This window comes from Leucoraja erinacea, chromosome 17 (genome assembly GCF_028641065.1).
Source record: "Leucoraja erinacea ecotype New England chromosome 17, Leri_hhj_1, whole genome shotgun sequence".
In the NCBI taxonomy this organism is placed as follows: domain Eukaryota; kingdom Metazoa; phylum Chordata; class Chondrichthyes; order Rajiformes; family Rajidae; genus Leucoraja; species Leucoraja erinaceus.
The window spans coordinates 39,928,083-39,943,065 of record NC_073393.1 but is presented as its reverse complement, the minus strand read 5'-3'; the positions used below and the strand labels follow the sequence as shown (position 1 = coordinate 39,943,065).

Below are 14,983 nucleotides of genomic sequence, written 5' to 3'. Positions count from 1 at the left end.
GTCCGCGCCGACCAGCGATCCCCGCACTTTAACACTATCCTACACACACTAGGGACAATTTACAATTTTACCAAGCCAATTAACCTACAAACCTGTACGTCTTTGGAGTGTGGGAGGAAACCGGACGTCCCGGAGAAAACCCACGCAGGTCACGGGAAAACGTACAAACTCCGTATAGACAGCACCCGTAGTCAAGATCAAAGCCGGGGTCTCTGCCGCTGTAAGGCAGCAACTCTACTGCTGCATCACTGTGCCGCTGTCATGTGCTGTCTCAGTGGAGTTTGCATGTTCTCCCTGTGCCTCTGTGGGTTTCCTCTGGGTGCCTGGCTTCCTCCCAAAGACGTGTGCTTTCTCGCCTAATTGTCTCTGTAAATCACCCAGTTTGTAGGGAGTAGTTGCGAGTAGATGGGACAGCATAGAACTAGTGTGAATGGGTTGGCATGGGCTCAGTGGGCTGAAGGGCCTGTTTCCATGCTGTATCTCAATAAATCAAGCCAGGGGATCAACCTTGATTCAATAAGAGGTGCAGAAAGAATGTAGGGAGTGCCACCTGACATGTCAAAAATGATCAGAGAACAGCAGAGAGAAACTCGACTGCATCTATGTTAAACAGTAAAAAACACATTGAATAGTTAAACAATTGATTAGACCAAAGCACTGCAGCCCCACTGTATCTCATGGTGAATGATGGTGGACAACAAAACAGCTATGGCAGGAGGAGGCTTTAAGAAGGATTCCACCATCATCAATGGCAGGGTCCAGCACAAGGTTGCTATAGAAGAGGCTGGAGCATTCGCAACCATGTCCTGCCTGTAGTGCCCCATACATAACCCATCTTGCCCTCCAAGGTCCAGCTAATTCAATTCATGCCATGTGATATGATAAAACAGTGAGGTAATTGGGAACCCAGGCACCCCAGACAACAGTTGGCTGCAGCACCATGGACCTTCCAGTGCCCCAGAATTAGATGCACCTCCATTCAAGATGTTCCATTACAGGTACAACATTGGCTTAGTTTAGAGATACAGCATGGAAATAGGCCCTTCAGCCCATCTAGTCCACTCCGACCAGTGATCCCCACACATTAACACTATCCAACACCTGGGACAATTATTTACATTTACACCAAGCCAACTAACCTACAAACCTGTACGTCTTTGGTGTGTGGGAGGAAACTGAAGTTCTCTGAGAAAACCCACAGGGAGAACGTACAAACTCCGTACAGACAAGCACCCGTAGTCAGGATTGAACCCGGGTCTGGCGCTGCAGGCGCTGTAAGGCAGCAACTCTACCACTGCGCCACCGTGCCGCCCAATTGGTATCTATTCACAAGGTGGAAATTTGGCCAGGTATGTCCTGTTCACAAAAACAGGGCAAATCTAACTTGGCTACTTACTGCCCAATCAATCTAATCACAGTCATTAGCAAAATGATTAAAGCTGTCAACAAAAGAGCTAACAAGCAGCACTTAATCAGCAATGACCTCCTCAATGATGAGCAGTTTGTGCTCATCAAGAACCATTCTACTCCAGACCTCATCATAGCCCCAGTCCCAACATTGAGCAACGAGCTGACTTCCATTGACAAGGTCACGGTGACTGCCCTCGTCATCAAGGCAGCATTTGACCGAGTGCAGCATCAAGATGCTGTGGTAAATAGGAAATTAACCAGCGGAAAACATTGCAGTGGTTAGAGTCATTTCAATTACAGAGGACAGTAAGATGATCAGCAATAGAAGGAGGGTGTGTTAGGAACAGCAGGAAAATGAGGAACTGTACAGTTGTAATAATTCAATATTGGCATTTAATTCTCATTCTGCCTTCTTGGATCGCTGCAGTTCTTGTGGTGAAAGCAGAGAGCTGGAAGAATTTGATGTGGTGGCAACAGATTACAATACAATAATAGTTTATTAACCAAGTATGTTTTGTAACATATGAGGAATTTAATTTGCCAAGTCAGTCATACAAATAACAAAGCAACGGAACACACAAAATACATTGTAACATAAACATCCACCACAGTGACCCCTCTACATTCCTCACTGTGAAAAAAGTTCAATCTCTTCCCTTTGTCTCCCACGGTCGGGGGTCTCGAGTCCTCCGTTGACGGGACGATCTTGACACCCGTAGGCGGCGGCATTTGGGCCCTCCGTGTCGGGATGATCAGTTCCTGCATCAGGGGGACGTCAGCTCCCCCGCGCCGGGCGATCGGACCCCGGGTCGGGCCTTGTCGAACGTCTGTGTAGTTGTAGCTCCCGACACTGCCTCTCCCGCGACTGCGAGCTCTCGAGGTAAAGTCTGCTGGCCACGGTTGGAGCGATCCCAGGCAAGGAAGGGGCTCCGATGTTAAGTCCACGCCCCGCGGTGGGGCTCAAAGTCAGTCAGACGAGACCTCCAGCTCCACGATGTTAGGCCGCAGAGCGACCGGAGATACGATCCGGAAAACAATCACATCTCCAGCGGGGTAAGACACTGGAAAAAAAAAAGTTTCCCCTGACCCCCTGCCCCACCCGCCTCATAACACAAACCGGACAGCAGATGGTGGAAATATCAGGAGGTGATCTACTCTGCACAAAATATCCACCATCTTTGCTGCTTTTGTTAGCACAGAATTTATGTAGTTGCCCCATTTAATGTTCTGGTTAGTGTGGAGATTTTGGATGTTGAACGCAGGGTATTTGATGAAAGTCAACGTCTAGGGGGGGGGCCACTGGATTCTGTTGCATCGGACATGACCAATGCTGATGCGGCACGGTGGCACAGCGGTAGAGCTGCTGCCTTACAGAGCTTGCAGCTCCAGAGACCCGGGTCCAATCCTGGCTGTGGGTGCTGTCTGCATGGAGTTTGTACCTTCTCCCTGTGACCACGTGGGTTTTCTTCGAGATCTCCGGTTTCCTCCCACACTCCAAAGATGTGCAGGTTTGTAGGTTAATTGGCTTGGTGTATAGGGGTCTTGGTATAAAAACTGTAACATTGGTCCTGGAACTCTCTCTGCCACAGAGGGTAGTAGAGGCCAGTTCATTGGCTATATTTAAAAGGGAGATAGATGTGGCCCTTGTGGCCAAGAGGATCAGAGGGTATGGAGAGAAGGCAGGTACGGGATACTGAGTTGGCTGATCAGCCATGATCATATTAAATGGCGGTGCAGGCTCGAAGGGCCGAATGGCCTACTCCTGCACCTAATTTCTATGTTTCTATGTTTCTAGTAGTGTGTGTAGGATAGTGTTAGTGTGCGGGGATCGCTGGTTGGCATGGACTCGGTGGGCCGAAGGGCCTGTTTCCACGCTGTATCTCTAATAAAAATACTTGCCATTTATCAGTCTAAGGTAGCCAAGCAAGTCCTCCAGTCAGCAGCCACATTTTTGAGAAACTGCAAATAGAATTATGATTCTATTTAAAAATTAATACTGTCCTCTGAATGCCTAACTAGAAAGCAGCCTTTGCCTTCCTCATCCTCCTTCTCCTCCTTCTCTTCCTGCTTCTACTGGTCAGGGCTGAGTCCAGCATTATTGTTAGATTGTATGAAGCAACTTTAACATCCAACACCTGCTCAGCAGTTCACTGCCACCCTTCTCCAAGCATTCCAGGGAACGTTAGCATTGTTTTAAGACACTGGTCGTGTGCACAAATGGTGTACTGGTACCAAGGCGCCTGTTGTCAATGGGATGTTATTGTCTTGAGGATTTCATATCTTTGTGAGGAACGAGATGCTCCAAGAAAATCCTGTTAATCCAAGTAGAAACCACGATGCCATAATGGCCTCAAAATAGAATGGTGCAGTGGACAGTTGTAGGATGAATGAGTCCTGTCCCACGAGCATGTGACTCCATGCGGCAAGCGCAGCCTAAAGCCCGCAGCCGCCTCGACGCCGTACGCACGGAGGTCGAGTGAGTGACGTGAAGTTCGAGCGAAGTTCAACGGGCGTACGGTGTCGAGACGGTGGCGGGCCGTTGCCGCACGGAATTTTTGAACACGGTCAGTTTTTTCGGAGCCCAGAGCGATGTTGGGACCAGCTCCGCACAACTCCATACGGCTCCACCGATCGAAGTGGGACCGGAACCGCGAGGCCATACGGCTCAAGAGATCATGTTAGGTCGCGCTTGCCGCATGGAGGCGCATGCTGGTGGAACCGGCACTTTAGGTCGCGCTTGCCGCATGGAGTTGCATGCTCGTGGGACAGGCTCTTTATTGTTTCCTGGCAATGAGCATTGTAAATAGTCGAATGCCACCTAAGTTGAAAATTACTTTGTGGTTCCAGTGATCCTGGACCCTCCAAACGTGATGTGCACAGTTGATGCCATTAAGAAGATAATCTACTGAAATCCCAGCTCCCATTCTTTCTCCTCTCATTTGCCCAAGATGAATTTGGGTTTCCACAGACACTGAGCCTACATTTCCTCCCTTTTCTAGCTTTGTGAAGGATCTCGACTCGTGGGTTTCCTCCAGGTGATTCAGATTCCTCCCACATCCCAAAGATTCTGTAAAATCATCCCTAATGTGTAGGAAGAGAATGAGAAAGTGGGATAACAGAACTGGTGTGAAGGGGTGATCGATGGTGGGCCACAGGGACAGTTTCCATGCTATATCTCTCAACTCTAAAGCAGCTGCCCTGTTGCTGTACGGCCAAACAGCTCCTGCTATGGCTGCAACATATAACAGATCTCTGCAAGCATCTCTTAACATGCATTACCCAGGTTTACATAGCTGGCACATGGAGGAAAGGTGCACTCAAAAAATCATGTGGGGACAGAGTGTCTTGGTGGGACCCCTTGCCCCACACCGCCCCTCTCCTTCACCTTACCCCAGGGTTGTGCCTTACTCTCTGGGTCTTAAACTGCTCTGCTCTATTATGTTTTACACTTCTGTTCTCTGACTACTGAACCGTAAGATGAAGGTGTAGTCCTGATCTCCCAATCCTACCTCAATGTAGCCCTTACATTTGTTTTAATCTGTACTCTACAGGTCTAACTCTGTAACACTATATTCTGCACTCTAATTATTTTTTTCTTTTTGCACTACCTGTTGTACTTGGGTATGGGCATGAGAATAATTGTATGGCATAAGGTCAATGAATAATACGCAAATAAGGTTGTTCACTGTCTAGGTACATGAGACAATAATAAGCCACGATCAGTACATAAAGAATAACCACCAAGCCTGTGTGCCTGGCAGCAACACATTTTTGAACTAAATTAGTCACAGTGTCACACAGCACAGAAATAGCCCAACTCGCTCATGCCAACCAAGATTTGCCACCCAAGCTAGTCTAATTTGCCCATATTTGGCCAATATCCCTCTAAACCTTTCCTATCCACGTACCTGCCTAAGTGTCTTTTAGATGCTGTTCTAGTACCTGCCTCAACCTTCCCCTCCAGCAGCTCATTCTATATACCCACTGCCCTCTAATTGAAAAGGTTGCCCCTAAGATCCTATTACATCTTGCCCCTCTCATCTTAAACATATGTCCTCTGTTATATTTACCCCCCTCTCCTGAGTAAAAGACTGTGCATTTACCCTATCTATTTTGCTCGTGATCCTATACATGGCTACAAAATCACCTCTTAGTCTCCTGTGTCACCAAGGAATAAAGTCCCAGCATGCCCAACCTCTCCATTTATCTCAGCCTCTCAAGTCCTGGCAGCATCATCATAAATCCTCTCTGCATTCTTAACAACATCCTTCCTATTAGCAACGTAACTAAAACTGAACACGGTACTACAAATGTGGCCATTTTTACAACTGTAACATAATATCTCAACGTCTATACTCAAGACCCTGAATGATGAAGGCCAATATACCAAAAACCTCCTTTAGCACCTTATCTACCTACGATGCCACTTTCAGAGAACTCTGTACTATGTACTATGTCCCCTCGGCTTTACAACAGTCAACAGGGCCCTACCATTCACTGTGAAGATCCTGCCTTGGTTTAACTTACTACAATGCAATGCCTCACACTTATTTGCATTAAACTCCATTAGCCATTACTCAGCCCACTTGCCCAGCTGATCAAGAACCTGCTGTAACCATCTTCACTGTCTATGATGTCACTGTCTACAATAAGGCTGTTGTCATGTGCCATGGTGCTCTTCGGAGACTTTGTGGACTGGAACAATATCACACTCTATCAAATCTCCACAATCCATTTTCCTTCCAAACACCAACAACCAGCAAGTAATTCAAGACGCCAAAGAAGAATAAGATCTGTAGGGAAGGTTCTTTCCCCTTTAGGCTTAATACAAGGCATTCGCTGGGTTAATATGGCCTAATGTTGCTACATAAGCATCAAACCACCATTGTATAAAGATTAACTTCATAATCTACCGACTGTGCAGTGTGTCCATGTGATAGAGGCATTACTACTCTTATCGAATTTGACAAAAATGTGTCTGGAAATCCAGCTAAATGAACACCTACATGTCTTCTGTAACCTTTTATCAATTAATCAGTATGATATCTTCTCCGGTTCAGAATTCAACATCATTTACCTTGTTTTCTCCCATTGCCTTCCGCAGTTCTTCAAATGTCGAGTAAAACTCTCCAATGAAGTCATGTTTTCCACGGTTATCATAATCCCAGACCAAACACTGAAAAAAAAAAACAGAATACACTGAATATCAGGTGAGGGAATTTTTACTTCCTTATGTTTGAATTTTAAGAGTGGAAAGTGAATGGAGTAGCATCTATCTAGGGAGCAGTGTCCTGTCAATTCCAGCCTATCCTTTGTTGATGATTAGACCTGCTAGAAAATGTATTACCAACATTCAACATTGTGAACCAACAATTAAAATGAAGGTCAAACAACATCTGAACAAGTTTTAAGGTGACTAACAAATGGCTGAAGAAGTTTAATAAACTGATACACAGAAATATATATTTTTCAGTTAGTTTCAGATGCTCATTTAGATTCCAAGATATATGGATAATCCAGGCTGCTGATGGATTATTTTACCCCAAAATCTTTCTTCAAAAGTGCCAAGAAAATTCAGACAATTGGTAAGAATGCTAGTTTAAAACTATTTTTTGGTTTAGGTTTTCTATTATAAATGTGGAGTTTCAAATGCTAAAAATGAATTGTCTTGAAATAAATCGAATTAGTTGGGCGGCATGGTGGCACTGGGGTAGAGTTGCTGCTTTACAGCGCCGGAGACCCGGGTTCGATCCTGACTACAGATGCTGCCTGTACGGAGTATATATCAAGTTCAAGTTCAAGTGAGTTTATTGTCATGTGTTCCTGTATAGGACAATGAAATTCTTGCTTTGCTTAAGCACACAGAAAATAGTAGGCACTTACTACAAAACAGATAAATGTGTCCATATACCATGATATAAATATATACACACATGAATAAATAAACTGGTAAAGTGCAAATAACAGAAAGCGGTTATTAATAATCAGAGTTTTGTCCGAGCCAGGTTTAATAGCCTGATGGCTGTGGGGAAGTAGCTATTCCTGAACCTGGTTGTTGCAGTCTTCAGGCTCCTGTACCTTCTACCTGTAGGTAGCAGGGAGATGAGTGTGTGGCCAGGATGATGTGGGTCTTTGATGATACTGCCAGCCTTTTTGAGGCAGCGACTTCGATAAATCCCCTCGATGGAAGGAAGGTCAGAGCCGATGATGGACTGGGCAGTGTTATATGTTCTCCCTGTGACCGCGTGGGTTTTCTCCGAGATCTTCGATTTCCTCCCACACTCCAAAGACGTTCAGGTTTACAGGTAAATTAGCTTGGGCTTGTATACTTGGTATAAGGGTAAATTGTCCCTAGTGTGTAGGCTTGTGTTAATGTGCGGGAATCGCTGGTCAGTGCGGACTTGGTGGACCGAAAGACCTGTTTCCGCGCTGTAACTCCAAAACTTGTTTTGTTGAAAAAACTCTAAATACTAAATTGATTTAAATGGTGACTTTAATAGGCTATTGATTTAAAATCAACATTAATCCAGTATGCATCAATATGTGTCGGCCCACTGACGGAGCCAACTGAAATTCCAACGCTGATCTCTGTGGCTGCCTCAATGTAGTGGCGCAGATGAAGCAAGGTAGACAACCCAATGGAAGTCTAGTATTCTACACTAACCAGGTTTTTCACAATAATCTGCATCTCATGAGTGAAGAGAAAAATAAAACGAAGATAGAATCTTGGCACAGACTTCTGCATAATGCTCATCGGAATTAGAGCTGTGCCTACTTCTAACAGTTGACAATAGGACATATAACCATTCACTTGCATAAAATGAGGTGGCATTTTAATCTGCTATTGGCTGCAATGGTCATTTAAAAAAAAAAGTTTTTCTTGCAAGAAGGTTCATCTAGAGGTTAGTTTAACATTGAGGGAATAAGCTAAATATTGTACAGTGTCACCAAGAGAAAAAAAGGTTCAGGGAAATTATACAAATTATCTTCAACCTTCTGTCCAAATCTCAAGGGCATGGGGAGCCAATAGCACTGACAAAAACATTCTTTGTGAATATTGCCTTCAGTTCTGCTGTGCTCTTTTGATTAATCATGTAACAATCAGCATTCCACACCAATTCCTACCTTCAGCTGTCTCTTTTCATCACAGCTACAAAGTGAACTCAGAGAAACTTTAAATGACTCCCACACTGGATTCAAGTTGTTCTTGATAACCTGGGTAAGCATAAAAAAAACTTCTCAATGTCACAGTGAGTACTTGTCAACCTTGCCAAACAACCCAAAGCAAAGATTTGCTGCATGTGGTTTTGATTATTTCATTGTTATATTGGTAAACTAGGCATAGAAAGTACCTGAGCTTCACTTTACATGAACATATAAACCAGCAGGTTAAAAATAACACAAAAAAACTAATCGTTTCTTGGTCAATAAATGGCCTGTGGGCTATAGAATGAATCTACTGATACTTCGTATGCTCCACAACCTCGAAGTGAACTATATTTAGCATTTTGACTTGTTGAAATTCTTTCAATTTATTCTCTAAATTATCATTTTGCTCAACAGTAAATGGTTATATTACTTGCTACAATTTCTAATGATAAAGTGATATTTGATAATGTTATGATATGACATCAAATCCTTGTATATCCTTTTGACCCAGTCTATTTTAAATAGACTTTTAACACTTCATACATTTTACCTGTACATACTTTGTGTAAAATCTTCCTTCAGGTTTAAGGAGATATTCAAAAAGATATGTTGCAGAATGACAGTACTGTATTATATACAGGCCATTCGAGCAATCACATTTATGCCAGTTCTAAAAATGAGCTATTGAACTCATTATATTTCTTTCCCCATAATCCTTCAATTCTTTCCAATTTAAGCAATAATCCAATTCCATTTTCATCGCCAGTATTGAATGTGCTACCATCACACTTCATGCAGTACACTTCAGATCACAGAAAGTCACTGAATAAAAAATGCCCTTTCTTTTTAACGCAATATTTTCATCAGCTTACAATCTTACATTGGTATAATTACAATGAACCTACATTGACATTTCCTTTAAATCTGAAGACAGCACTGTTCCACCAAAGGATGCACAGGCTGTAATCTGGAGCAAAAAAAAACAGACTGGTGGTGGAACAGTCCTGAAACAAGGTCTCGATCTAAAATGTCAGCCATTCCTCTACCTTCTGCCTGACATGCTAAGTCTATCCATCGGCAGTTTGTTTTTTTGTTTTATTTTCTAGCTTAGTTTTAAGAAATATTCCAACATTGATATAAATATGTATTCAAAGCGCTGCCACAAATTGCGAAGTGAATCTATTTTCATGCCACTCAATCTACTAGTAGCAGCTTCCCCTTAATCTTCCACCGTGATCAATTCACCACTACCTGCCCCTCCCCCCACCCACCCACCCCCTCCCCCCCCCCCACACACACACACATGCACAGTCATAGTGATACAGTGTTGAAACAGGCCTTTCAACCCAACTTGCCCACACTGGCCAGCACGTCCATATGTCACCAAACCTGTCCTATCCATGTACCTGTCTAACTGTTTCTTAAATGTTGTGATAGTCCCAGCCTCAGCCACCTCCTCTGGCAGCTTGTTCCACACATCCACCACCCTTGGTGTGAAAAAGTCACCCTTCAGATTCCTATTAAATCTTTCCCCCTTCACCTTAAACCTATGTCCTCTGGTCCTCGATTAAACCTATGTCCTCTGGTCCGTGAAAAACATAAAACATGGTATCATAAAAACATTTGCTGTCTCTATTTCCATCTGCTGAGTGAAACCCACTTCTTTGGACGAGCTGCCTTAGTATGTCCTTGTTTATCTCAACACCACTTCTTGTTTGATAAATTTTCTCTGACGCATCTTTATTCATTTTTAGGAATCTATTTTGTTCCACTATAGACAGCTTTAATGAGGTCTGTCAACTTCTGAAGAAGAATCTTTTTTAACTAGCAGTAGAATATGTTCATTAGGCTTTTCAACCCCCTGCTTCAAAATTATTATTCTGAATGCACATCACAGCTCTCTGTAGGGTTTGAGAGACAAACGCACTAAAAATTATTTGTTATGTTATCATGTTGCTTCTTTGTTAACATCAAAGTCCAAAGCTGGACTTCAAAGCATTTATATAACTACAAAATGTTACAACTACAAAATGTAGGACATAACATCAGAGCTCTTTCATTTATTATTTTTGTATAGAACAATTGGAAAAATAAGTTGAAGTTCCAAAAGTATATTTTCCCTCAGTTTTAATGCCATTGCTCTACTGCCTTCCATTTCTGGACATATTATGTTCTCATTAATCACTCCAAGTATATCTTAGAGAACTTTGCTCGCAGCTCAGCATTCACTCCTCAGTCAGTTCTTCCTATACCATACAGTTCAAGTTTTCATGAACCTTGTTGGAAAACCAATTTCCCCAATTTCCATCCGGGGATGAATAAAGTTGTATCGTATCATATCGTAATCACGGTGGCGCAGCAGTACAGTTGCTGCCTTGCAGCGAATGCAGCGCCAGAGACCCGGGTTCAATCCCGACTACGGGCACTGTCTGTACGAACTTTGTACGTTCTCCCCGTGACCTGCTTGGGTTTTCCCCGAGATCTTCGGTTTCCTCCCACACCCCAAAGACGTACAGGTTTGTAGGTTAATTGGCTTGGTAAATGTAAAAAATTGTCCCTAGTTGGTGTAGGATAGTGTTAATGTGCAGGGGCCTGTTTCCGCACTGTATCTCTAAAACTAAAATTGAACCCACGTTAGACTGACACCCTTACTATCATGGCAAGTGCCAAGTGAAAGTGTCAGGCAAGGCTAAAAGGTGAATTTAAAATTAGGAATTGAACAATCAATAGCCCAATTTATTTCAAGAGCTTCAAATTATTGCTGCTTTCTAAAATTTGTATCCTTAAATTAACACTTTTGATTATGATAGGTTAATGGCTTTGGAGTTGTCACTAAGTTTATTAATTCAGAGGTTGAAATCTCATGTTCCTTATTTTCAGAATGTTTAAAGCTGACAAGGAGGCTATTTATCCCATTTAATGTGTGCTATCTTAACCTAAGAGCCACCCGTTTTATCTCTGCCCTCTATATTCCCTCCTCCAAATTCCTTTATGTTAGATCCAGCTCCCTTTTGACTATTATCTTTGGCAGTCCATTTCCGGTCGCTAACCATTTCTTTAAAAAAAAAAGCCTCATCAGTCTGAAGAAGGGTCTCGATCCGAAACGTTGCCTATTTCCTTAGCTCCATCGATGCTGCCTCACCCGCTGAGTGTTACTCCAGCATTTTTGTCTACCTCATGTCACTTCTGGTTCTTTTGTTAATTACTTTCTTTCAATATGTCCTAAAGTTTGTTGTTGGGCAAGCAAAGCAAGCGTATTTAATGACCGCCACCCATGAGAAAAGTTCATTATGTCTGTACCGTTCATGATTTTAAATACCTTTAACAACTTCCTTTATCACCAGATTCTTTCGACTGCCAATGCAACTTCTATCATCATAACAGAAGATTGTTCAAGTCAAGTCAATTTTATTTCTATAGCACATTTAAAAACAACTCTCGTTGACCAAAGTGCTTTACACCAGTGCAGGTACAAACAGCACTGCAAAAGCCAGGTCGCCCCTGAGCTTATGCCTGGACCGTGGGATGGTCAGAAACCCCAAGTCGGCCGACCTAAGGGACCTGGAGGTAGAGTGGTGGGTTAGCAGATTTTTGATGTAGGTGGGGGCAAGCCCGTTAAGGGCTTTGTATACATAAAGGAGGAGCTTGAAAGTGATTCTTAACTGTGGAATAATTTTAGTACATTTCTTCCGCACCCACTATGGCTTCACGCACTTCCTCAACCTGCCCTGCCATTTTCACTAAATTTATACTTTAACTAAATTCTCCCAATTCAAGTAACTCTTTTAGAATAACAGCTCTTAATTTATGTTGCGATTGTACATTTTAATTTATATTGTATTGATTTAATCATATTTAAAAGCAAAATTGTATTTGTGCACTATAGATCGTGCTGTATAAATACACGTTGGTTATTCCTCACACATTGTACATACCTCGGTCCTGTAGACAAGTTGCTCGGATTCATCGTCATTTAGCCTGTATATTTCCAAAAAAGGATCTGATTTGCTGAAAAGATCCTGTAATGATAGAAATGAAAAAACTTTAGCTTTTGAGTTGTGTCGACTACATCATTAGTTTCAAGACAACTTTGAAATGATCAATGGGACGAGTGAATCAAACTGAATTTGCACGGGTCAAAAATAGTAGCAGATCGGGCTTAAGTAAATGGAAATATATTTAGACCAGTTGTGAAAAAAAGACAGAGATACTGCAAATGAATTTCACAATAACAAAGATAGCATTGTTTCTTCATGTTTCGGGATATTTAAACCTGCATGTAACCATATAACCATATAACAATTACAGCACGGAAACAGGCCATCTCGACCCTTCTAGTCCATGTCGAACATGTATTCTCCCCTAGTCCCATATACCTGCGCTCAGACCATAACCCTCCATTCCTTTCCCGTCCATATAACTATCCAATTTATTTTTAAATGATAAAAACGAACCTGCCTCCACCACCTTCACTGGAAGCTCATTCCACACAGCCACCACTCTCTGAGTAAAAAAGTTCCCCCTCATGTTACTCCTAAACTTCTATCCCTTCATTCTCAAGTCATGTCCCCTTGTTTGAATCTTCCCTACTCTCAGTGGGAAAAGCTTATCCACGTCAACTCTGTCTATCCCTCTCATCATTTTAAAGACCTCTATCGTCCCCCCTTAACCTTCTGTGCTCCAAAGAATAAAGCCCTAACTTGTTCAACCTTTCTCTGGAACTTAGTTGCTGAAACCCAGGCAACATGCTAGTAAATCTCCTCTGTACTCTCTCTATTTTGTTGACATCCTTCCTATAATTAGGCAACCAAAATTGTACACCCTACTCCACAATTGGCCTCACCAATGCCTTGTACAATTTTAACATTACATCCCAACTTCTATACTCAATACTCTGATTTATAAAGGCCAGCACACCAAAAGCTTTCTTTACCACCCTATCTACATGAGATTCCACTTTCAGGGAACTGTGCACAGTTATTCCCAGATCCCTCTGTTCACCTGCATTCTTCAATTCCCTACCATTTACCATGTACATCCTATTTTGATTTGTCCTGCCAAGATGTAGCACCTCACACTTATCAGCATTAAACTCCATCTGCCATCTTTCAGCCCACTCTTCCAACTGGCATAAGTCTCTCTGTAGACTTTGAAAATCTACTTCATTATCCACAACCCCACCTATCTTAGTATCATCTGCATACTTACTAATCCAATTTACCACACCATCATCCAGATCATTGATGTACATGACAAACAACAGTGGACCCAACACAAATCCCTGTGGCACCCCACTAGTCACTGGCCTCCAACCTGACAAACAACCATCCACCATTACTCTCTGGCATCTCCCATTCAGCCACTGTTGAATCCATCTTGCTACTCCACCATTAATACCCAACCATTGAACCTTCTTAACCAACCTTCCGTGAGGAACCTTGTCAAAGGCCTTACTGAAGTCCATATATACAACATCCACTGCTTTACCCTCATCAATTTCCCGAGTAACCTCTTCAAAAAATTCAAGAAGATTAGTCAAACATGACCTTCCAGGCACAAATCCATGTTGACTGTTCCTAATCAGACCCTGTTTATCCAGATGCTTATATATATTATCTCTAAGTATCCTTTCCATTAATTTGCCCACCACTGATGTCAAACTAACAGGTCTATAATTGCTAGGTTTAATCTTAGACCCCTTTTTAAACAATGGAACAACATGTGCAGTACGCCAATCCTCCGGTACTATTCCCGTTTCTAATGACATTTGAAATATTTCTGTCATAGCCCCTGCTATTTCTACACTAACTTCCCTCAATGTCCTAGGGAATATCCTGTCCGGACCTGGAGACTTATCCACTTTTATATTTCTCAAAAGTGTCAGTACTTCCTCTTCTTTGAATCTCATAGTTTCCATAGCTACTCTACTTGTTTCCCTTACCTCACATAATTCAATATCCTTCTCCTTGGTGAATACCAAAGAAAATAAATTGTTCAATATCTCCCCCATCTCTTTTGGCTCTGCAGATAGCTGTCCACTCTGACTCTCTAATGGACCAATTTTATCCCTCGTTATCCTTTTGCTATTAATATAGCTGTAGAAACCCTTTGGATTTACTTTCACCTTACTTGCCAAAGCAACCTCATATCTTCTTTTAGCTTTTCTAATTTATTTCTTAAGATTCTTTTTACATTCTTTATACTCCTCAAGCACCTCATTTACTCCATGCTGCCTATAATTATTGTAGATCTCCCTCTTTTTCCAAACCGTGTCCAATTTCCCTTGAAAACCATGGCTCTTTCCAATTTTTACTATTTCCTTTCAACCGAACAGGGACATAAAGATTCTGTACTCTTAAAATTTCACCTTTAAATGTATTCCATTTCTCTTCCACATCTTTCCCATAAAACAAACTGTCCCAAT

The 14,983-nt window shown here is 42.3% G+C and overlaps 1 protein-coding gene across 1 annotated transcript in view; it reads right to left on the bottom strand.

Moving 5' to 3' along the window:
- cpne7 (copine VII) overlaps window positions 1-14,983 on the bottom strand; it is a 172,050-nt gene that overhangs the window by 69,280 nt on the left and 87,787 nt on the right. The window contains exons 8-10 of the mRNA XM_055649026.1: window positions 12,495-12,578; window positions 8,536-8,625; window positions 6,488-6,586 (exon numbers count right to left, since the gene is read on the bottom strand). Coding sequence (XP_055505001.1) covers window positions 6,488-6,586; window positions 8,536-8,625; window positions 12,495-12,578 — 273 coding nt within the window. The remainder of the gene's footprint in view (window positions 1-6,487; window positions 6,587-8,535; window positions 8,626-12,494; window positions 12,579-14,983) is intronic.